Source organism: Indicator indicator, chromosome 2, assembly GCF_027791375.1.
Source record: "Indicator indicator isolate 239-I01 chromosome 2, UM_Iind_1.1, whole genome shotgun sequence".
In the NCBI taxonomy this organism is placed as follows: Eukaryota; Metazoa; Chordata; class Aves; order Piciformes; family Indicatoridae; genus Indicator; species Indicator indicator.
Genome location: NC_072011.1, coordinates 22,764,357 through 22,790,323, shown reverse-complemented (window position 1 = coordinate 22,790,323; position 25,967 = coordinate 22,764,357). Strand labels below are relative to the sequence as shown.

Genomic DNA, 25,967 nt, shown 5'->3' with positions numbered 1-25,967 from the left:
AGCCCAAAACTGGACCAGGTATGGTCTCACCAGGGCAGAGTAGAGGGGGAGAAGAACTTCTCTAGACCTGCTGAACACACTTTTCTCCTGTAGTTCTCTCTGTGATCCAAACAGAAGATTAATTATTTCAGGTTACATTATGTATTAAACAAATCCAGGAAATAAAGCAATAGTGAAAGGACATCTGTAGCTAGCACAAGACTGAAGGTAAACTCAACTGTAGAATGGACCAATGATCAATTTGCTGAGTCTTGCCACATTCTGAATTAATGTGGCAAAAATATTCATTGTATCTCTATACAGGCTTAACAGATGCAATTACGTCATTTACTCATTTGCTAAGGAGCCAGTATAGCTTTTAGAAACTCTTAAAGCACATATATATACACACCATTTAAAATCAAACCCTAATTTCAGGAATACAAATTAGATTTGTTCATATTCAGCTTAAATTAATTTACATTATATTGAACAGACTATGTAACTGCTAACATCACCATCTCTTTTACTGTACCTTATATTCCTTTTTCCATGCTTCAAAGAGTTCCAGAAATATGCTGCCTTCTTCAGTTAGCTTAGCATCCATTCGGTGTGCTTTGGCAAAGGAGAGAATAGCTTTCAAGGCACGTTCAGTTTCACTGGTTGCCCACAGTCCCCTACTTGTGGTCGGCAAACGGTCATCAACAAGCCCTTCTTCATCTTCTATCATCTCTTCAAATATTGCCATTTGGCCTTTAACACTTAAAAACACGCCAAACACGACATTTAGCATTGATTTTGTATGTCCATGACCATTTCCACTTAAGCATTATATATTTCAGCCTTCTAATATTTCATTAAAGGATATAGAAAAATCAAACAAACATAAAGTAGCTGGCTTATTACTTGAAATCCCAAAAGCTTGCTTTTAACAGTGACCTCAGTACCAGCAATAAATCACTGTTCACACCATTTTGTTGGCTTGAAATCATCAATAGCTTTTGTAACGGCCTACAAATCTTAATAAGCTTTCAGCAGTCATTAATGATTAATGTCATCTTAATTAATAACACCGACTTAATTAAAAAATATTTGCAATTTTGATTTCTTAAATAAGCAAGAACTGCAGTTAAAGTCAGACGTAAAATTTGCTGTGCATTGCACCATTTAAGGATGCCCAGCTTCCCAGTTCCCTCTGTGTAAATAATGCTAATTCAGAAGCACACCAACATTTCCTAATGATTCCACCAATCACTAGGTAACAGCGCTCACAGTGGCGAAGAGTTTTCAAAAGGTTTTCTCAGTGACCTCAAGAATTTTGAATACAGTATTTATATTGTTAGGAATACAAGAGATAAAAGTCAAAGAGAAAGCATGCAGAAGGGCTGTAATCTGTGTCTCACTACTGTCCACTATGCAGAATTCTCTTGTACTACATGCTGGTGCAACCTTTCTCTAAGCTCACAGCTGCATTCATGCCTGAAATCTCCTCTCTCATTGTAACTTTAGTCAAATCTAGCTACTTTATAAATTATACAGAATTTAAAAAAAAGTATGAACAATTATGGTATTATGGAACTTGCAATTAGAATGCAAATAAATATTTGCACAAATAGGAATATACATTTAATTAGCACAGTTGCATTTATACATACACTTGCTGAATACTTTAATACTGCATTTCAAATGTACAGTCACACTATAGCAGTTTGGGAAAAGTGGCATGTACTCATTCCTTGGATACAACTTTTTAAAATTAAATTTACAAAGAAAATTAAACCTAATAAAACTGCTAGAAGCCACCAGCAAGAAGTTGCTATGATTTGTTCATAATTTTGTTATGATTTGTTACTTCACAAAACTTGAAGTAGAAAACACAAAACAATCCAATTTTATTTTTTTCTAGTGAGAAGCTTATAAAGCTATGAACTTACGTATGAGAAAACAGCTTCGACTCGTATTCTGTGAACAACTCATCAGCCTTACAAAAGACACAGCTGCAATACAGAATATTGAAAACAGAAGCACTCAGAACTTCATCAAAAACCAAAGCAATTCCTGTAATTGCCTATTCCAACATATAAAGCTCACTAAGTCCTTAAAAAAGGACAGTTTAACAGTCTCACCTATATAACAAGAAAAGATTTTATAAGAGCAAAACAAAGCAGGGTCATGATTCTAACACACAGATCTGTGATATCTGTGTGAATACAAATCCTGAATACAGAATAAATAAATAAAAATTTAGCAATATACTTCTGATGCGTATTTTCTACTTTCAAGACATACTTGTTAAGCGGAAGTCTAACAGGTCGCAAATGGCAGATAGTGGCAGCCTCAATAACCTGCTTTGAGGGAGGGCCTTCTAAGTTTTTCACCGCTTCTCTTACAATCTTCTGGAACTTCTTCACTTCCTCCAGCTGGATTGTGAGCAGATATTGAAGGCCCCTGCAGTCACGGAATCTGATTTAAAGAAAAAGGGAACTAATTGCACACTCAGTCACCAAATTCAAACGTAATTCAGTATTTTGAAGTAAAAGAGAAATAGTTAACAATTTAGGACAACACATGAAGTTCATGTTACAAGCAAATGGAACACAAACTTGAACATAGAAGGTTGCACCTCTACAGAAGGAGAAACTTCTTCACAGTGAGGGTGATGAAGCACTGGAACAGGCTGCCCAGAGAGGTTGTAAAGACTTTCAAAACCTGCCTGGGTGCAATCCTGTGCAGACTACCCTAGGTGATCCTGCTTTTGGCAGGGGGGTTGGACTTGATGACCTCTGGAGACCCTTTCCAACCTCTACCATTCTGTGATATGCTTATTATGACTACATGTAATGCTGCCAGAAATTATTCCATTGTATTCCCCAAGATGATGCCTAGTATTTGCAGGCTAGGAGGATTGGAATGTGAATACAAACACCAGTTAAGCACTTCCTATACTGTTTTTCCTGCGAGCAGATGTCTCGCTTCATAACCTGCAGTAACCATCTCTAATACTCAGCTAGAGATTAGCACTTGTTGCTTCCTCTTCATATGATGCTGGGTTTGAAGTTTATTGCACATACCAAACCAAATTTTAAACGGAAATAAATTTTATACCTATTTTATTAGGAACCTGTTGAGACAGATTTTCCAAAGTTACATATCCTGTAAGCAACAGTAATAATAGGAAAACCCAAACACCTTCACAAACAGTTAATTTCAAGTGAAAAGAAATCCAGTATGTTTTGGGCAAGAATATAGACAGATGCATATGAGCTCAGCATAAACATGCAAACAATCCTTCCCTCAAATTTATTTTGATGAGCCATTCATTCATTCATATCCAGACTCACAGACTGGTTGAGGTTGGAAGTGGCTTCTGGAGGTTGTCTTGTCCAAACCCTCTTCTCAGTCAGTATCACCTAAAACTGATTGCCTAGGACCATGCCTACATGGCTTTTGAGTACATCTAAGAGTGGACACTCCACAACCTCTTTGGGCAACCTGTGCAAATGCTTCGTCATCTCCCACAGAAAAAGTGTTTCCTGATTGACTTGGATAGAGTAGGATATGGTAAATTTTTTCCACAAGAAGCTAGGAGAAGCCACAGTCAAGACAGCCAGCTGAACCAGCCAGTGCAGTATTCCATGCCATACAGATGTCATGCCCATTTTATATATATGCATATATGTATATATGTAATATATACATACACATACATACATATAATATGTATATACACACACATATATAAATGTAACTAAAATATAATTCATAAAGATTGTATTTAAGAGCATAAGGTTATTCATATACCTGGAGAAAACTGCCTGAAATTAAACAGTGAGAGTGCTCTCCTTATGCCTCACTTTTCTGTGATGAACTTTAGGAGCTGGAGCACAGAGCGTACAAGAGGAGGCTGGGAGAAGAGAGTTTATTCAGTCTTAAACTGAGATCACTCAGGGGAAACCTAGTTCTTTCTACATTTACTGGAAGGTACAGAGATGATGAAGCCAGTTTTCTCAAAGACTCATGGTGAAAAGACAAGATAAAGGACACAAGATTGAACACAGGAAATACTAACTAGATGGAAAAACAAAATTAAAAATCCGTCCAATTCACCAAGTATGTGCTTCACATAGACACTAGGAAATCTTCTTCATGGAGATACCCTAATCTTAAAAGGGCATGACCCTTTACAGGGCTGAATCTATGAGTATGGGTCTGGATCTGTAAGCTGGGGTTGCTCTAGGTGACCTTCAAATATCCTTTCCAATCAATTATTCTGCAAGTGCACACTCTAACAGTTGTGCTGTTGTCTCTAACATAAAATCAATCCAAAATTCGTTGCTCAGAAAAACGGTGATGCTATTTTATGGTGTTACACACGGATGTTCTGATATTGTCTGTTTACTTTCCATTTAAGTAAGTCCATTTCTTTTAGTGGTTACTCAATTTTAATGCATTAAAGTTTGAATCTTTCTTGCTCAGCAGCTGCATGAGTACAGAAGACTGTAAAACCACACCAGATAATACAAAGGAACATTCAAAGGAATGACTGTCAAGGAGAAAACTGCAACTCTCCTGCTTTTCTCTCCAAGTCTTCTATCTATTTACACTTTGAAGGGAACTGCTCTTGAAACTTAAATTGCAGCCCAGATGCTTTGAAGCAAAAATGCCTGCTATTTAATGGCAACTGTAGCATAAACTGATAAAAGGACTTGAGCAGACTTAATTGTATTAATTAGCTTATTTTAGCTATTCTCTTACTTCTCTGCCATGGAAAGTTTATTAATCTGCTGTTTGTAGTTGCAGGTTATTTCGTTTTGCACACGTTGAACAAGTTCCTCATCAATAGCGTACTGTATTGCTGTCTGGATGACATCCAACCACCAAGGAGAACCTGAATGTATCTGCATGCAAAAGAACAGATTTATCCATGAACATTCAACAAACAACTAATTTATTCAATACAGTAGAGGATTATGCAGCTCTTTAGGACACACTGAAACGCAGACTAGTAAATTCCATGGAAAAGTGGAAGATAAGAGTACATGTGAAAAATATCCCCTTTCCTGTTTAAGTGAATATACAGTTGAAAAATTTTCTACATTCTCACCTACTTCCATACCTTCAAATCGCTTCTATGGAGCTAGATTCACCAAGGCCACCTATACAGAATAACCATGTAGAGATACTGTATTCTCAAAGTTTCCTCTTTCTTTCCCTCAAAAGGAGATGAAAGGATCATTTAATCAGAAAAAGCAAGCTCTCTGTAAAATTAATAGATTAACACTGAAGTGACCTAATTAATTTTAGAAAGTGAAAGAAGATGCAGAAGTTTACATCCTCATATGTCATCTGCATAAAGAAATAATAAAGAAATGGGGGCAAGTGACAAGCAGCATTTCAACTCAGGCATCATCAGTTCATTAAGGGCTTGCACCCTTACATGAAACCTGAATTGCATATTGACTAAACACAGTTAAGGCTTAAGCACAGTAACTAAATACATGTCAAAGAACAGCTCCTTTGAAAGTAACTGAAATACCATCTGATAGAGCACAGAAATGGTTCAAGGCCAAAACTCATTTTCCTAAAATTACAGGAGAAACACAGTTAATATAAATTTCTGAAATCACCACACCATGTTCTTCTGGTTTTAGTCATCTGTTCATCCCTTTATGCAGGCAACACGGAATATGTTTTGGGACTCTGCATGTGTGTGTGTGATTCCAAACAGGCCATCAAAGAACTGTCAGATATAATAAAAAGCTGCAGTTCTGGATAAACAGATAAAAATTATCTTAAAAAAAACCAAACCAACACCACCACAAAAAAACCCAAAACAAAACACCCACAAAAAAAACCAAACCCACCAAACAAAAAACAGCCAAACCAGCCAAACAAATCTCAGAATTCAGACACTAAATACGTATAAGGTACCTGCCTTTCTCTGGAGCTCCCGAATGGTCTGAAGAACTGGCTGCAAAGCCTGATGGGCTTCTGCAACTTCTGCATTGGATTTACTCATGTAATGTTGTCGAAGTTGTTCTGCCTGTATGGAAATAAGAGCTTAAATTATGCACAAATAAATTTTCTGAGGAATAATTAAAAATGTAAAAAACTTTCCAGCTACCATAGTGTTTTAAAATGGTTAGCTACCTATGTGCTACCCACTTTGATTCATAAGCAGTATTTCACAATAACTTTTTCTCGTAGAATCTCGCATTTATTAGTCATTCCAAAAAAACCCACAAAAAACCCAACCCAACACATTTGAGAAGACAAATGGCTATAAAGATGCTAACTATGCAATTTTGCTTTTGGATAAGCCCCAACAACACAATAAGAATGCACTGCATTACAAAAAGCTGCTCAAACTTTATGCCTGATTCTTACTTCTTTGTACATTAAAATATATTGTATTGAATTGGCAAACAATAAAAAGATCCTAGAACAACCTGAGAACAGGATAATTTAAATTACTTACATATAAAACTTACCCATAAAGTAAAAAGAAAGGTTTAAATTTTAAATTTTCACTACTGACAGTGAAAACTCCTCTTCGTATGTAGGCATTTCCACAGTACAAATAAACCATTTTGTTTGATATTTCAAAAATTGATGAACATATAACTAATATTCCTTTAAAGTAACATATACACATACATGGCTTTCACCATTACATTCTGATTTCATTAAGCATCTTTATTTTTTGCATTTTAGGGTGTGTTTAAGTCTTCCTTCTTTTTGTTTGCTATTATCAAGGTAATTATATAATTGTTACAGATGGAGCTCAGTTTATGAGGAGTGGACAGGACTCTCAGCTATTTGGTTGAGCAACTGGCAAAAGACAGATAAGAAAAGCAATCTCTACTTCACATTTATAGCAAAATACAACTTTTTTGATTGTTGTCTTCATAATAATGTCAGAAGAAAGTAATAAAAAAACTTGCTAGAGTTACAGGACACTAAAAAGCAAGGGGAACATTTCTATAAAGCCAGGTAGAAACTTCTGCAAATATTTAAGAGAGTAAGTCTCATTAAAATGGAAAAAAAAAAAGCTACCTATGCAAAGAATTTGCATTTAAATGATCAAATATCACAGGACATCAAAATAATAAGACAGATACTCATCACCATCACAGAACTGGGGAGGCTGAATGAACTGGGCATGCCCAGCTTGGAAAAGGGAGGTTTAGAGCATACAAATAGCAGCATTCCAGCAGCTATAAAGAAATCACCAAGAATCAGGAGCCAGGCACTTTACTGAAGTACATGGCAAGTGAACAAGGGACAGTGGCTATAAATTGGAATAGAAGTTATATCTGAACTTTTTTTTCCCCCCACTATGAGGATTATGAAAACTTGAAACAGGTTGCTCAAATAGTTGTGAAAGCTTTCACTGGATGTTTTAATGGTCCAGTTGGATAAAGCCCCAAGATACCTGGTCAGAAATCAATGTTGCCTCTGCTGTGAGGTGGAGGTTCAGCTAGAGACCTCCCAAGGTGCTTTACAACCCAAATGATGCCACAATAATGATGTTCTTTTGCAAAAGGGGTTTATATGTACACTGTGAGAAACCAGTGAGGAACAGTGATCCCAGATACCTCGCCATATATTTCCCTACTTAAGGATGCAGTTCAACAGGCTTACTCACACCATGAGCAGCACACAGTGACTTGCTCATTTGGTCAACCTCTCCAGATGTTTAGGCAGTACAAAAGTGACAGGGGTGAATCAGTTGCTGTGAATCAGGACATGTGAGTACAATATAAGTAATACAGGGAGAGCCTGGCAAAATTTAGGCTGTGAAGGAAACCGTAAATCAGGGCCTTCTCAAGAAGGTTTCAGAGAATGTATTATCAGTACCACACACAAGACCAAAAAGAGAAGTAGAAAAAGAGCTTCAAGGCATATTTGAGAAGATGCATTAGATAGTAGTAGCTTATACATTACAGAGATCACCAGGCATTCAGAACAGTACCATTACACTGGACATATCTGCTTTTATCTCACACACTAAACAGCTCTTAGGTTTATGAGCCTGAAAGGAAATGTGTGTAGTTAACTTGAAATCTATTTGATATTTTTTTGTTAGAGAAAAAAATTGAAGGCTGAAAAATACAAAGGCACTCTTCAAAATGCATTTAAATGAAAACTGAACAACACTTACCTCTTCTGCAAGTTGGTTATCACGCAAAGTTGGGGGAATTCCTGGGTGCTTTGCCAACAACAACTCCATCAAATTGTGTGTAGAATGAAGTCTCTAAATTACGCAAAGTCAACAACAATCATGAAAAAATACATTGCAATATCTCTGACAGAACAATGAGAAAGCTTGCAGTAAGAAATTAGTATTCACTTCAAATTTTATTTTGTCTCTGCTACATCTGGAAGTATCTTATATAGAAAATAAATATTCTTTTCCCCATTTTACTGAGGTAGCAAATAAAATATTAAAAAGACCTTCTTCAATACCTCAAAAGCAAATCAGCAGGCAAGTTTCAGACCAAGTCATCAGGCTCTGTCCCAAACTCACCCTCCCTACCAAAAAGCCCCCGAACACTGCAGAAAACAAATTCATTATCTCAGAGCACATTCTTATGTAAATATCTTTCAGAATATTATAAGGAGACCTTTCACTTAGCCTATTTAAAGCAAAATAAAGTATAAGGAGAAAAACAGCTCCCAAGACCTTAATTTTTTTTTATAGTTTTTATTTTTCTGAAATAAAAGCTGACCGAATAACACATTTGTTTATTTTTAGGGAAAATAAACTCGATTGTTAATATAAGGCAAGTCTAATCCCCTTTCATCTTACTTATTCCAAACCAGAACCCTGATACTATGCTTCCTGCATATCTCCCATAAACTCATATTAATATAGCCTCCAGTATCATGAATTTGTGCCTTTCTCACTGCCTGGAGTCACCTTTGCCCCTATTATTATCTCACTGAAGAGCACTGGCCAGCAATGGTTTACCATTCTCTTAAAAGAGCCAAGCCTTCACAACTAGGAAATACTCATCAGAAATTGAGTTTTATTCGCAAGGCAGTATTAAGGCAGTGCATATTTTCAGGAAAAAACCCAAACAACACAATTCTTTATTTGATTCCATAATGCAGTAAAACAGATAATCTGCTCATAACAATATTGTTAATTAAACAAATTTATGCTAATATAGCTATGCTAAGAGAAGAATGCCTCTGGGAAGTCACAAAAGAGAAGTGCAGCAGGGCCATAAGATGACCACACGATAATCAAATAATAACTTAGTGAAACAAGCAAAGTAAATAAATAGACACTAGATTGCTTCTTGTTTACCTCTAACATTCTGAATACTTTATTATGCTAAAAAGAAATTTGGTTAATTTAGAACTGGTATTTCTTGAAGAAAAAAATAAAAAGATGTTACTTAGAAGAACATCGCTTTTTTATCAGCAAAATACATTAATATTTCTAATAAAGCATTCAAAATGTATTAATATATTGCCTGAAGAGAAAATTGATTTTGATTCTTCTCAATGTTTTGAATTCCTCTCAGAGAGCATCTTATGCAATGCGACAATTTTATTATTCTTTATCATTTGGCACATTAATATCATTCCCAATGATAACCCAGCATTCTGTATTTGTAGGATGTAAGGATGTAAAGGATGTACCATTAACGTGAGCAGTCACACACACATGTCTAGGAATTCAGCTTCTTATCCTTGTAGCAGAAATGCAGGTGGAGTTCACTCACAAGCAAAAGCTGAGAAACACAGTAGCTTTTTTTAAAAAGGTCACCAGACAGATTTCTTTCCAAACACTGTGATAAGGACAGCAAGCTGAAAGAATCATTCAGCACACCACTGGGAGAAAGAAAAGACTGACCTGTTGAATTAAATATAAGTATTCTAGTTCTCCACTATGTCTCTTTTATATTTGAATGCTCACTCACTTGCAATGAATCTGTTTTGAGCTTTTCTTTGTGCTCTTCAGATGATCGTAACACTTCTCTGTACAGCTCGGCAGCCAATGCATATTCTCCTTAAAAAAAAAAGGTAACAAAAACATACACATTGTGTTGGTTTTTAAATACACACACAGCCATGACTGGCCAGCATAACATACTACGATGTTTTCAGAAAGGCTGCATATCTGCTTGTCTTCAAGCAAATCTTCCCTATTCATGCCAGGCCAACCCCCTACTGCCAAAAAAACCCAAATTGGAAAAAGACAGAGTATTATATTTTGCAAGGACTAGAGTAGTTTCCAAATTAAGTATCTTTCATGACTGCAAGATCTGTAGGCTTCTTGATCTTAAAATACGTATTCACAGTTGCCTAAGTCCAAAAAATTCTCAAAGTACTCTAAGGGAAGAAAAAAAAAAAGTCTACATTTCACTGCAGTGATGCATTACTAGATTTGCACTGCAAATGTGTTATTCGTTCTTTCAGTGATAACAATGAATGCTGTGTCTTACTTCAGAAAAGCAGAAATGACTAAACACATGCAAGTAGCATAAATACTGATGTAAGCTGCTAACATCACAACCACTTTTCAGAAAATAGACTATATAAATTTAAATAAATTTTAAACAAATGAAGTTGCATATGGAAAAGCAGCAAAAAACCCCAAACAAAATAAAACAACCCCCAAAAACTCTTTTCCCAACTGACAGTTACTTACTCTTAAAACATGGAGAAGACACAGACATGAAATGTATAAAGACAGGTAACAGAGTAAAATGAAAATTATCTTCTTATGTATCTGGAAGTGTAACAACCCTATTTCAACAAGATTTGTTGCTTCTTGTATTGAAACAGTTGCCAGTTGTAAGGGTGTGTTCCTGCAATATAGCATTGCTATTACTAGCAACAGCCAAAAACTATGTGCTGAAACTGCAAGGCCTCAAGCTTGAGGCATGTCAGGCCTCCTTTGAATTTTTCTTGACCTACCTGGACCTTTTACTTGGCTTAGCTGTGACAGCAATTTTTGTAATTCACTAAATGTCTATGGGTAATTTCCCCAACATCCCTTTTTTTAACTTTTGTTTATCTTTGATGGTACAATAACAGCTTTCTGTAGATAGCAGTAACAAGCAGTTATTCCATGTAGAATGAGATATTTACAACTAACACAATGATGTAGAGAAATACAGGCCTAGTAACAATAGCAGAGGCCTTGAAAAGTAAAGATATAGGATGCAGTGTAGAGTACAGCCATGGGATGCTAAAAAATGGTGCACAGGCTTGGCAGTGAAACAGGAAGCCATGGCTATAAACAACTCACCCACAGAAATGCAGACCTACAGCAGGACAAAACTGGTTTTAGGGGCAACAAAGAGAACAAAGAAATAGTATGTAACATTCATAAACAGCATCACGTACACTAAATTAGGTGTTAACATGGAGTGCAGACAAATGAAGAAAAAGTGTGAAGGTGTGCTAGAAAACATAAAAATGACCCTAATTGGATCCTTGAGTGAGAAAGAAGAAACTGTCACCACAAATAACTTATTCCTCCTGATGAAGAACTCCAGGTGGTATAAAACCACCCATAGCAGACACCATCAGGATGAAAACACTGACCTCAGGACCCAGAAGGACAGTGGAAAGGTGAGCATAAAAGCAGGAAAAGCAGTAGAAACAAGTAAAAGTGATAATTACTCTTTTTCCACTGGTAACAATAAGACCTATAAGATCTCAATTATAAACACATTATTTCCCTATAAGTATTTATATCAGGTGTGCTTCCTCCTTGCTGATACAGTGAGTGCAACATTAAGGCTAGGGAAATGAAGTTATTGACCAGAACTCTGCCTCAAATCTGTTGGTTTCTTTTTCCCCCTCACCAGATGCAATTTTTGCCAGTTTGCTTTTCAAGAAAGGCCAGACAGTTTTTGTTATTAGCGTATTTCAGAAGTATTTATTCTGTACAGAAATCTTTTTAAGCACTTAAGTCTATCTGAAAAACTAGATCTCCAACCTGTAGTCATCACAACAGATTTCAAACATACTAACTATAGACTAGTCTTTCTATAGGCTAGTAACAACAGAACAGTCAGTTTGCTGTTCTCTGCTTTGAAAATAGACTTCAATATGAGCTGGAAAAATCAAGCAGCTTGTCAACTTTAGAAAACTTATTACTTGGCAAAGAGGCATTTTCTTCCACATTTTCATTTATTATTTTGTTTAGTGCCATTCAAAGCTTTATCTCCTCCTAAATGAGACAAAAAACTACAGTGACAGAACTGTACAGCAGGCAGCAGCAAAGGGATTCCACAGTCAAAGCAGCAGTTTGCACAGCAGGGGCCTCAAAGGAAACCCAGAAGTACTGGTAAAGCAAAACCAGATTAAGTACAGTTACACAGTTATTTTTGTCCTCCCAGTACAAATAGACGGTCGAATCAAGAGAGAATACAAAACGAAATAGCCAGAACACATGATACATGTCAAAGATGCACCAAACTACACCAATTCTTTTCTACCTCACCTAGAATGAATGTTTTTGTTGCAAACTATGGTTTTTCCCTTGACTGAAAAAAAAATAAAAGGTTTTATATGGTGGCATCTAAACCCTAATTAGCCTACTAAAAGGAGTAAACACTATGCTATAACCATCCAGTCTTACCTTTAATGATATGGATACCAGCTAAGCCATTAAGAGCACACACCAACTGTCGGTGAGCTTCCTCACATTCAGTTCGACATTTTTTCTGCAAAGACGTTAACAGTTCCTCCATGGTCATGGTGCTGAAATGGAAATCAAATGGCTCAGATTTGAAGGAAACCCACAATACTAGAGAACTAAAACTGTCATGCTATGCAACATGGAAGATTGTTATGTACATCCAACATACTGTGCAAATATTTAATTGAGATTTATTTACTTATTAAATAAGCCCCAATTGTCAGGTTTACCCCCAGCTAGAGCTTTACCCTGACTCAAGTATGTCAAGAGGTTGACATCTTCTAAAAATAAAAAGAAATAAGAAGGGAGAGGAAAATTAGAATTAGGCAAAATAATTTTTCATAGGGCAAAATATTTTGTTCCGTCTGTTACAGTGGTGAACTTGAAACAGACAAAAATAGACTTCATTTTGATACAAACTGTTCAAATTAAAACAGGTATGAAAGACTACATTTATCCCCTTTGCTACCAATTTAAACATTGAAAATACATGAGCTGTCAAGGTAAAGATGAAAATGTGTGAATCGAGGACAGTGAAGATTAGCAAGTATCATTTTAGACTTACTTTTTTATATTTGTTCGTAATATTTGTAGTTCATGAGAGGAATTTAGTCAGAAGAGAATTAGCATAATATAAAAATACAGGAAATGCAGAGGTAAAAGGAAGAAGCAAGATGAGAAAAGACAGAAAAAAAGCATGAAAGACAGCTTGGAGTAGGGCCAAGCAGTAAAGAATCCAGGCAAGAGTGGTAACAACAGTCTACAACACCTGACCAGAGGCTGCTTCTATGACCAGTTGTGAGACCAGACCTATCCTCTTCCTGAATCTCTGCTCCTCAGCCTCATTAACCTTCACGAGAAGCATTTACTATTGCTGTGGAGTAGAGGTGAAATAAATTCTAAGCAGCCTAAGCCCAAGGTGTGCTGGTAGGGTATCCTTGACTAGGCCTTTATTTTATCCTCCTTGCAATAGTTTCATTTGCAGAAACTGTTCCTTGAGTATACACTACACACTAGAGCAGGCTTTAAATCAATACAATCATTTCCTATAATTAGCTGAATTTTGCAAAGTACTGACAAACACATATAGTACCTGCCACTCATGCTCTGATATTTCTACTATTACTACTTACCTTTCATTTTCAAAACCATTAGCAATTAAAAGAAAACAAACAAAAAAAACCATAAAAGCAAATGATGTATATATAGAGCATGCGATTTGATACACAGCCTAAAATTACCAATTTAGACCAAAAAAAGAGGGGAAATTCCCTAGTAGGGCCATATTTTTGCTGAGTAGATGTTTTCATTTACTGCCTTCTTTACCCAAGTGAAAAAAAAGAAAAAAAAAAAAAACATGCTCCAAACTCATTCTTTTTTTTCAGGTCACTTCCTCTTAACCATATGCTCCAGCATCAACTTTGTTTCAGTAAATTTCTCTTAGTCATCGAAGTTCCTAGCACAGAATTTCTTCATTATTCTCCTATATACGACCCAAACCAGAACCCAGAAGTCACCACAGTTACTCTGCAACTATTCCATCAAAATCAACACAGTACTAAGCTATCCCCAGCATAGTCAGCTCAGTTTACATGCTTCACTTGTATTTCTCACTGGGTCATTTTAGTGCAAATCTTGTATGGGTCAGTGGGAATATTGATTTCTTCCACGTTTGAGTCTTTGCTTTCACACTAGCAGAACATTACAAAGCACTACAGGACAGCACCTGCCATTGGTGCCTGCTGAAGCAGGGGCAAAGTCAGTTACAGCTGCTTAGGAACTACAAGTGCCCTGTATAAGAAAGAGGAAAGGAGTAGGACACAAAACTTCATGAAAGGATAGAAAGAGACTGAATAGAACAGATGAACAACACCAGGAAACTGTAGAAATAACACTGGTAGCGTTAAAAGTTTAAGTTCTTCCCTACCTGTAGTTTAAAAAACCCAACACAGTGTTCTGAGAGCCTGGAATGGAAATTGCATGTTTTTCTACATCCTCTCTTTAACTGACCAAAAAAAGTAGCAACCATATTTTGCAAAGAGCACTAGAAACGTGCTTTTGGGCAGGGTACTTGTGAGGAAAACAATTTTGAAAGCAAAAAAAAAAAAAAAGAAAAAAGCATTTCAACAGCCTTCAAATTTGAATCTACATTTACAAAGTCTATGTTTCTTTGCATTAAAAAATTATTCCATTCTGTTTATTCATTTTGACTGTTGCTCTCATTTATAAATGTGAGTTTTTTTAAGAGACAAAAGAAAATTAGTAGGCTTATTTAAAACTGTTCCACACACAATTTGTTACCATGCAACACCCCAGTATCCATCATCACAGTAAGGTTCAAGTATTACTTCAGAATAACTGGCTCATAGTAACATAGCACTCAGCGTTCTTTAACACAAAATCCACACTAAATGCCCTACTACATCCTATTCAGCTTCTGAGGTCAGACAGCTTAGTGTGGCATAGTTACACACTTAACTAAAGAAGTGTAAAATTGGTCTTGTTTGAGAACTGTACTAGATCTTGCACTGCTAGGGACAATTAAGAGTTTTTCTTTGAATAACGCAAGCCATTTAGAAAGTGACAGAATTCACCTCTTCTGTAGCGGCAGGAACTCTCCCCGAACAGCTTGTGGATGACAGCAGGCCTGCCTCAGTCGCAGCAAAGGGTACAGAATAGAAGTCACAGTCCTCCTATCTAGGCTACTAAGCTTTAGAGTCCAGTCTGAAATCTTCCTGAGTTTTGCCAATGCATCTTGGCAGCACACCTCATGCTGGCGATGATAGAAGTGTCTCTCCACAGGAGAAAAGTGAAGCCAGTGTACATTTTCTGTCTGAGGGGGGATTTGAATCTGCAATTAAAAAAAAAATTTGCAAATAAATCTGTGGATAAATGTTGCTCAGGAATTTTAAAACCCAAAACTCTTATTTACTTGGTCAATCACATCCTTCTTTGCTGATCTCCACATGATCTTGGCAATTAGACTGTAGAGAGGTTGGGGATTTTTCCTACAGTAAGATCGATATAAAAGCTGGTCCCACCAATGTTTGACCCAGTAAGGATCGACTCCAAGAAAAAGGACTAATCCATACAGATCTGTAAGGACAAGAAAGTAGTTTAGTATAATGTTTGTGGTTTAAAATTTCATCTGTCTCAGAAAGGAAAAAAAAAACAAAACCAACAAACTTTCAGAGAAAGGTAACCAGGCATAAAGCAACTACATTCTGGACGTTACCTTTCCCACTCATTTCACAGTCATTCCCTCACTAAAATAGCTAATTTGATGCAGGGGTTAGGTAGGGGAAGGTGGGGGTTCTCTATTTTAGCTAGTTGTTGATTTTCATAGAACTCACTAGAATATAACTATTTATGAGACATTCATTTCAAGTTTAGCAGAACAAAGAGATTAATTTAAACCTCCTCAGAGCAGAGGGTGAGAGGCAAAAATCATAATTGTGCATGGTTACCTGGGTTTGCCAGGTTTTGTAAAACAATATTGCTTAGTATCGTTACTTCACAGCCTGCTGTGTACCAACTGTCTGTTGCCCACCAACTTAAAAGGAGCTGCAATTCAGATGACTTTCACTTTCTACTACAGCAGAAGAAATTAACAGAACACATTTTTGTTGTTTTCTTACTAACTGAAAGAATAGAGATTGATAATTCTACCCAACTCTGAAACCCATCATTTTGGGGGTTGAAATTTAAGGATCTTCTCACTTCAAGCTTGTATGTAATCTTACTGGAGAAATGCAGAAGCACATTTAAATACTACATGTGGACAATGTAAAAATAGAAATACATGATGATATCTTATGGACAGTTCCTCAAGATCTAGTGGCTACATTCTTTATTCTGCTATTCTGTTCTTGATGGTAACTTCGGTATTCAGGTAGAAGCTGTAAGATGTTCTCCAAATACAGATCAAAGGAAGAAAAATGCTGGGAACCATTTCTATGCAGCAAGCAATTGTTTACCCAGAGGTTCTATGCCACTTTCTTACAGCAGCAGCACGGATTTAGATTAATAAGCAGGTTTCGTCCCCTATGTGATGGGGGTTCCTCAGTATAGCCTCCAAGTGCCTGGTGGTCAGCAGGTATTATGGACAATATCACATTTCAGATTTGTATTAAATCAACATTATCTCATAAAAACTTGAACAATTAATCATGATGGTCAAATCAATCACTTTCTTCCACAGTATTTATTTTATAACTATGTATTCTCACAACTAGTAAGTGTATTTATAAATTTAATTCATAGAATCATAGAAGGTCTGGGTTGGAAAGGACCTCCAAAGGTCATCTAGTCCAACTCCCTCTGCAGTAAGTGGGGGCATCCTCAACTAGATCAGGTTGCATTATTATGCAATTCATAATCAAATAATGAATCAATCAATCTACAATATTGAACAGTAGTTTTCTATTTGAACAACAGTTCACAAATACACACAAACAAACTGACTTAGCCATTTTCAAACTCCTTGCTTCAATGGGTGGCACATAATTCTAAATTAATTAAAGAACATAGGGAGAGAAAAGAAGTCAGTTCCTTTTCTTTTTTTTTCTATCTTTATCTGAAGCCTGCCTACAGAACCTGAGGCACCTCACAAAAGAGACAAGATAAATGACACCTGCTAACATACAGCTCCCTACACCATGCATCTCAATTCCTTAAGTACTTACATAAGGACTTAATACGAGTTTGGTAAGCTTTAATACCATTTTTAGAATTCATAATCATGACAGTTGATTCCCACAGTAATCCATACAGGGCTATGCATAAACCAAATAAAGCTTTGATTGCTGTATTTGACAGTTAGAAGGATGCTGTAACCAGAGTAGACTATCTTTAGGTACAGTAGAGAAGGGTTAATCATTACACTGAGCTAAGTGAAAAACTGAAGAGCAGACTTGGAGTCACCTGTTGGACATAAACTCCAAAAAAGTGTTTGTCTAAACTTGAGATAAGATTTCAGTTCTGCGATTTTTACATTGATAAATTTATTGATGGCTTTATTACATGGCTAAAGTTTACAGCTTACAAAGTCAGAGTACCTAAGAAATTCAGAGCAAAACTTGCAGATATTTTAACTGCTTCAAACCACTACCTGACTATCAACACACAGAAAAATCACAGACAACATTGCTACAAAAAAACCCCAAATCTCACCTTCTAATCCCCGTTGCACAGGAGTGCCACTAACACACCAGCGATTGATTCCACTTAAACGGAGTGCCATTTCAGCAGCCTAACAAATGAAGACAGAATCAATGGTAGGAAAGGAAAAACAGATAGGGTGAAACACAGTCTGAAAACACAAGGACCTTATTTTTAAGAAGTCTGAACATCTTTTTGTAAGATTAGCAGACCTGTAAACAGCATTGGTACAATATATTCTAAAAGCGTATATGAAGTTACTGAGCATTTTTGAGGGTGACTGAAAGATGATAGAAGCCACACACACTTCCAACTAATCAAGTGCTTTAAGGGTTTGCAAAAGGCAAGTATTTAGCCATAGAAAACTGTATGTAAAATAAAGTAGTGTATAAACCATTATGTAAGTAGTATTTTTGTTTTGGGGAAAAAAGACTGGACAAATACTAATTAAAATAATCTCCCTCTGCAGACTACAGCTCTAGTGTCTACAGACGTGTTAATGACTGTTTTAGCTCCTTAGACCCAAAGGATGTATCTACACCTCTGAACAGGCTAGTGTCTTGTTCGAAACTATCAAACACCATATACAACATGGTGAACTAGTTCCTTAAACTGTTGGTGTAGATTAAGTATTTTTTGAGCTGGATATACTTCACAGTCTGCCAAAATTCCAACAAGAGAACCATTTAATAGTCAATACCTCCATCTAAAGAACAAATGACTGTACTTAACATTAAGAGAGCGAGAAGGGGAGTCTATGATATTATTTCCAATAAGCTTGCTAAAACCTTTTTGAGTTAATGCATGACTGGGAACGTTATACCTTTGCAGTAGTGCACTCAACCATTTGCGCTTCATCAAGGCAGATCCTCCACCATTCCACTGCTACTAAGGGGCTTGGGATGGCCATGTACCGCTTCTGGTTCCTGAAACGACGCCCATCTTTGCTGTTACTGTGGGGTATATCTACATAGTTCAGCTCAGTGCGGAGGACATCGTATGTGGTAATGACCACATCCTGCTCTGCCAACATGTGTGGCTGCAAAAAGCCATGCTTCTTCACACCTTGATACACCTACACAGATTTGAAATCAATAGCACAACAGCAAAGAATACTAATAAGACACCAGTAAAAGTACAAAAATACCAGTACAGCTTAATATGTGCATACTGTTAGATCTCTTCCTCATATAATATGAAATAATTCATACAACCTCTATTCATATAGTAGCAATAGTACAGTAGGAAATCCATACAAGTAACAGGTAATAAATGCAATCTATATATGAAAAAGAAATTTGCATCAATGTCTCAGTATTCATAACTTTGCAAAGAAAAAAAAAAGATGGATTCAGTATTTGCTACAAGCTATTTGTTGCAAAAGTTCTACGATTAAGTATTCTTTAACGTTGTACAGTAAAACACCATGCCAGTGTTATGTGTCCTGTCCTCTCCTTTACCATAGATGTATTACCTTTCTCCCTACTGCCCCAAGCATTAGGCAAAGAGAGATGTATGGGGTGAAACATTTTTTAAAAACAGAAGTTATACTCTGGGTATTATTTTATCTACAAAACAGGATTTTTACAGAAATTCATTAAATAGAAAGACCACCTTAGTAAGAAACAATTCCTGTACACCAACAGAATATTATTATAAATCTTTCATATTGCTGTTTGTTCTAATATCAGAAGTATTTTTCTTATCTTCCTTATCACTTGAAGCATAATCCCTTCAGAAACATACAGCACTACAAATAAAAAGATTAACAAGCTAAATCAAACCTTTTACTATATGCTTCCCTGCAGCAGCATTCTGTATCTAAAGATAACACGGTACACATTGAGTCATAATATACTTACAATATCAAAACATGTTAAAATTTCAACTAACTTGTAATGTAGCATAATATAATATTTTTATAGGGAGCATTTTCTAATATCCAGGATTCTTAGCTACTAGAAGTAATTGTTACCAGAGGTATATATCAACCCTTTTCCTTCTCTTGCAAACTTTTTGTCTTGCTCTCAGTTTACCCAGGGAATCTACTTCAAACTCACAGGCATCCACTGCTTACTTTACAAATGCTATCATCAGCTACTTCATATCACTTAACTATTAATATTAGTTACAACATTAAAATAGGTAGGGCTTTCATCTGACAGATACAGTAGCTCCATCAGTTTTTTGAAAGAAACTATATTCTAGCCTCATCTTCAAACAGCAAGCATCTTTCTATTCCTCTCTCATTCTGCAAGTTCATGATAAATCATGAACCCTAACCAAGGTGGTCCATTCTTATCTGCAACTACCTAAAAATATTATTACCATTTACAAAAAATCACAATCTTTCCAATCCCTATATCACCACAAACTTTAATGTTCCCTTAATTCACCAACTAATAGCTTAAATACCAAAACTAAGGCGACTATAAAACCTCAGTTGATTTTCCCCCTCTTTTTAGCCCCCTTGATGATCAACCCATGATACCACCGTTAATTTCACTGTCATTGTACTTTTTCTTCCAGTAATAATCTTCCTTTACAAGAGACTGTGCAACCAAGTCAGTGAACATGAACTGAAGGGGGAGAAGGTGAGCGAGATTTTTATTTATTTTTTAAAAAGAGCATGCTTACTGAAGCAATTGGTTAGAAGAAAAAATGCTGTTCAAGTCTAATAATCTCTTCCAAGTATTTATAAACAGTTTATAACTTGGCCAAGGTTTGGTTGTTTTCACAGCAGCAGGGAAAATAAAACCCTGCCATTAAGCAAGACCTACTGACAAATATTAATTTCTTGTTCTATTACATAAAACCATTAGAATTTCCCATGAGTTGCAAAGCAGTGGAAAAACAAAAACCACCCTTCACATGCAATGCACAACCTGTTAACATGGAAAACTGGTTCTTTGAAACATCTGCGCTATTTTTGATTTTACAGAAAAAACCAACAAGCAACAAATTTTCATTTTGAAGCGACATGGAAAGCAAGCCTGGATGAAATCAGCAGTGGAAAAAAATGGTATCTTAAAACAGAAGTTGAGACAGTTCAAAGTACTGATATTCAGTATTTAAGCTATTTTACTGCTACAATGTAAATTTATTTCTGACAGTTTTCAAAGCTGGTATTTACCTTGGACTGGGTGCCACAAAAACTGCACAAGTTTTACACTTGTTCATTGCTGTACTAATGAGACTCTCACACAAATGGCTTAGTGGAGGCCTAGAATTAATTTATACATTGGACATTTATGCAGGACAGCTAAGGGTATCAGATATGTTCCTGAATATAAAGTTTCCTCTCTCTCAATCAACTACTACTGTTATTTTATTTGAAACATAAGGGTTCTCAAAGTACTTTATCATTACAAATGCTCTTGTCTACAAAAAAATGGACACAATTATGTCAAATAGGAGACAAGGACTAATTTTAATAGTATGAGAACTATGTTAAAAAAAAATCCTGTATAACCATGGCATGATTATGTGTGTAATTAAGTTTATTTTAGTGCTAGAACTATTTAGAAATCAAGTGAAAGGATAATACAAGGTCTGCAGATAGGTCACATCCCATGAAACATGACGGACATTATAGAGACAATGTCTAAGCTGTGTTATTCTTAGAAAACATCAGAGTCCAAGACTTTTTTCATAAAGCCTGAGAACCAGAAATTCAGAAGTATACTCTTTACTACTGAAACATTTGGTTTTATCTAAAATGAAATGAGAAGTGATGAAATGTCAGAGAGCTGCTTGGGTGCACATGTACAGTGAGACTTGACACTGTTAAAACACCTATAGTCAGGTCTTTCTAAGTTCCATGGTTCATTTTTTCAGAAAACAAAATGAAAAAAAAATCCAACCAACCAAACAAAAACCCAAGTGCAAATAGCCTTTCCTCTCATAAATCACCTGTTGTTGCAATTGGTCAAAATTTGCCTCCATTTCATAAAGATATCTAGTCTACCACATCATCTCCCAGTGACTGGCTAGTAAGGAACAAATGAAGAACCAAATGCAGGCAATTTAAGACACAGACAAACACACGATGTGATACCAAAGTACAGGTCCAATAGCCAGCCATGTAGAATTCTGAGACAACGGACAAAGAAACCTCCGAACTTTGTGTGATGCAGTGTCAGGCAGGAAGCCTCAAGCCTTGATAAAACTCTCCAGGTTATGAAGCTATATAACCTTACCAGAACTCGAAGAGAAGATGATCTTACATGCCTGTTGATCTCATCTACCCACTGATGACAAATGGAACTTGGAGAAATTATCAGAGTTGCTCCTGTAGGAACTGGTTTCATTGCCACGAGACAATGGGGACAGTAGAAGGGCTTGATCTTCAGGTTTTCCTCTTTGTAGTTTACACATTCTGCATGCTGCCATAAGTAACATTTTAGGCACTGCACACGAGCTTTATAGTCAGCCAATCCAAGCTCACCACAGATGCATTCAAAACGATACTCAGAGGTGTTAAATGGAAATACAGAACTGGTATGTTGTATGCTACTACCGGCATGTTCTTGGGAATGTGAGGACTGGTCATGCAGGACTCCCTGCTGGACATCAGCTGTAGTTTTAGAAACACCAAAATTGGGCTGACTGCTCATGTCACTGGAGACAAGGCGGCTGCCATGCAAGTCAGGAGACTTTGAGACTACACCTTCCTGCTGAACATTATCATCTTCTACAGAGTTCTCATGATCCACTTCAGGTTTCCTGTTACTTTTGCTAGTTGTACAATAATCATGTTCTTCCATGGTGATATCCACCCGTAATGGGGTTTTTAAGACATTTTCAGAAGTGACATCACTCTTTCTTGATTCTTTGGTTTGAGTTTTAGCATCATTCAGCTGCTGCTTCTGAATGCTTTCTGAAGTCTTTGCTATCTACAAAGTAAAATTAACCAATAATATCAGACTTTCTCTTCACCTTCTTTTTTTTTAAATGCATAAACGTATCAAGACTTGTTTACCAGTGTTTAAAACACAATTTCAGATCTGTAACCCTGCACATTATTTGGAAGATCTATGATAGCTGTTGTTAATATTTTAACCCCAAATTTGATGTTTATGCTCTAGCTTCTTTGCTCATTAAAGAAAATGCTGCAGTTATTGTCAATTTTATCATTAAGGCCATGTCACTGAACTGGTGCATGCAGACAACACAGCGGAGAGTAGCATGCAACTGCTAGAAATAAGTGTGTCTCTGCAACATTTTTGAAGTGTTTTACCTTCTCTTTGTTTTTTTCTCGCCTCTTCTGTTCCTTGTAATTCTTTCCCAGCTTGAAAGATCCAGCCAGACCGTGTCCTCTGACTTGCTCTACTACTTGTTCTGCAATTAGTTTTTCTAGAGTTCTTTTGAGAAGTCGTCTATTTCTCTGTATGTCATACCTATATATAGCACTGATGTACTTAAATATTGCAATAATAGATGCTCCTTTCTTCACATTCATTTCCTTTACAGCTGCTAATACCATTACTCGTAAGCCTATACATAGAATCAAAGCAAAAAAGATTTTACAGCTCACATAAAATGGAAGTTACCCAAGAGAACAGTTATCAAAGGAACTCTAAACACTGTTCATATAAAAAAAACATTAAAAAACAGGCAGAAGTTTTGACAGTACTTCAGTTGAGGCACCCTTAAGAATCACTATATTTTAGTGATTCTAAGACAATATTGAGTAGCAATAGAAATAAGTCACTCAAATTTTCTTACTGAGCTTGAAAACAGGTAGTGTATTTCAGCTGAATGCAGAAACTGTCTTATGATGACCTTTAGTTACATGGAGCTCTGCGGCACAGAGCACCGAACTGGAAACTTCAAAATTTGGTTCACTCCTTTGCAGCATACAATTCCACATCACAGTGTTCAGCAAAATAATCACTTCATTCTGCTAAAGAGTAGCCCTGAAGTCATGATCAGTGGCGAAAATAAGACTTACAAGAAAAGTAAAACGCATTGAAAGGAGTTATCAGAAATACTTACTGGGATATTGTATTTTTTCCTTCAATTTAAGCTCCATTTCCCTTGGTATTTTCTTTTTATTTCCTTCTAAAGGTTGAGGTGGAACAAAGAAGTTTACGAGCTTACCCTAGTGCAGACAACATTTAATAGTTATTAGCTCATGTCTCTTCACAGTAATTCTGAATTTCATTAATCTTTTCACATTTGAAAATTAGCATGAATTGGTAGAGATGAGTGCTCAGATCTCACTAATTTGCTCGGATAGCTCATTTTTACTGTACAAAGCAATACCCCATTCAGTTCAGCTTCTTGGCAAACAGCGTTGAGCACTCTACAGTGCTAACAGAAAGAGCAGTCCTGCAAGCTGCTTGGTTCCTCTATTGCTTCAGAATTACATTGCAGAAATGCAAGTGATGTACTTTTCTAGATCTAAGGAGGAGGGAAATACACATTTTATATAGAGCTAGAAACACAAATGGAAATAAGCAGTAGTTAGTTGTATTACAAGTTTTCCTTTCAAGGGATTGCCTACTGAAAATTTATTATCTGTGATGCAGGAATAGTGACTTACTTCAAGGAGATGTAAACTCATGAACCAGGATATAAAAAAAGAACCCCAAAGCTGAACAAATGCAGTCCAAATATTTCTATGATTAATTGCTTTATAGCTATATTCACTTCCCCCTACTCTGTCCAATTGGGTACTTTGCAGAGTTAACAGTATCTGCAACAAAACTCCAGATAGTGTTTTAGCCTTACAGTGAGCTGAAATACTTGAATTAGTTCTGACATTGGCTCACACATGCCAGAAGTCACTCAAAAAGTCTCTGTAGGAATAGACCATTTTTGTTTGGGATTTTTTTCAGCACTTTTATGTTTGAAGATGAGACAAATACAGACGATGAGGTGCCTTCTGGATGACTGGAAGAGTGCCTTTTAACTACAGGCAAATGTCATAATTCTGTTCCTAAAGATCTGAAAATATTACCTAAGACGTCTGTCCCAGATACTCACATCTAAACATTTCATAACTTCAGCTCTCCAAAAAGCTATGGTTGCTACAGTCCAAAAGCTATTGCTGCCAGTTCATGTCCAGATGCTTTAGCGTTAATACTTTTCTCTTACACTCCCTGTGCTGACCCTCTGATACATTCAAGAAGGATCTTACTCTCTGAGAATGGGGTCATTTTAACTGATAAAATACAAGATCATTATGTATAGATATATATTGAAACTGGCTGCCATGAATTCAAAATCATGGAACCCACAGAAGTGGTATGAGTTTACTTAAGAATAAAGGTTCTCTCCCTTCAGAGAAAATGTTTGGTTTTAATTAACGTGCTACATTTTCACAGGATACATGATAAGGAAAGGGAAAAAGATAGAAAATTGATACTAAACCAGCTTTTTATTATGCGAGATAGAGGGGGAGCAGAAATCTTCATTCATTTATTGAGTTAAATCATCCCTGTTTTAGCATGGAGCATATTTGTAACAGATGTTTGATACTCATCAATACAATGAAGTGAAGTGGAGAATGATTTCCAACATAGTATACTGAATTATATATTTGTAAACTGCTGTAGTGCATGTCAACTGCCAAAAACCTATTAACAGCATGGTTGCCTACTAACATCCTCCAACAATGGCAAACTATCAATTACTTCTCTTGAAAACTATTCCATTATCTAGGCTACCAAGTAGCATACACAGCAAAAACTTCCACTGTACTTCAATCCATCTTTAAATCTGGACTTCTATAAAACACAAAGCAATAAAATCAAGAGAAGTGCATTTCCATTAATTCCGAAAAAATATTTTCTTCATACTAAATCTTATCCTGGCGGATTTTTTACCTCAGGTAACGTCAGATCATCTTGTTTAATGTCTGGTCGGGTATGAGTCAGAATGAGAGCCAACACTTCCACTGTTTTTCCAAGACCCATCTCATCTGCCAAAATACCTCCAGGCCACTGAGGTCCAGCACTCGGATATTCACGGATAACACTAAAATTCAAGTACATTGCCAAATGAAAGTCAGTAACTACAGCATAACGTTACAAAGGAACACGTGTTCAGCAACACACAGCACAGCCTCAGCAAGCAAAAGTAAGGTGAGACAGTATCTTTTATTAGATAAACTGAGATTGACAAAAGCTAGCAAGCTTTTTGGGTATACAAA

At 36.4% G+C, this 25,967-nt stretch overlaps 1 protein-coding gene across 2 annotated transcripts in view; it reads right to left on the bottom strand.

Annotated features, from left to right (window-relative positions):
* SHPRH (SNF2 histone linker PHD RING helicase) overlaps positions 1-25,967 on the bottom strand; it is a 50,526-nt gene that overhangs the window by 17,455 nt on the left and 7,104 nt on the right. Inside the window, exons 5-20 of one of the 2 annotated variants that reach the window (XM_054392940.1) lie at positions 25,642-25,792; positions 23,807-23,912; positions 23,049-23,305; positions 22,009-22,704; positions 18,633-18,884; positions 17,822-17,900; positions 15,582-15,745; positions 15,244-15,500; positions 12,590-12,711; positions 9,915-10,003; positions 8,144-8,236; positions 5,915-6,022; positions 4,735-4,877; positions 2,269-2,442; positions 1,914-1,976; positions 515-740 (exon numbers count right to left, since the gene is read on the bottom strand). In XM_054392940.1, the coding sequence (XP_054248915.1) occupies positions 515-740; positions 1,914-1,976; positions 2,269-2,442; positions 4,735-4,877; positions 5,915-6,022; positions 8,144-8,236; positions 9,915-10,003; positions 12,590-12,711; positions 15,244-15,500; positions 15,582-15,745; positions 17,822-17,900; positions 18,633-18,884; positions 22,009-22,704; positions 23,049-23,305; positions 23,807-23,912; positions 25,642-25,792 (2,980 nt within the window). The remainder of the gene's footprint in view (positions 1-514; positions 741-1,913; positions 1,977-2,268; positions 2,443-4,734; positions 4,878-5,914; positions 6,023-8,143; positions 8,237-9,914; positions 10,004-12,589; positions 12,712-15,243; positions 15,501-15,581; positions 15,746-17,821; positions 17,901-18,632; positions 18,885-22,008; positions 22,705-23,048; positions 23,306-23,806; positions 23,913-25,641; positions 25,793-25,967) is intronic. The other variant, XM_054392949.1, reaches the window with a different exon arrangement.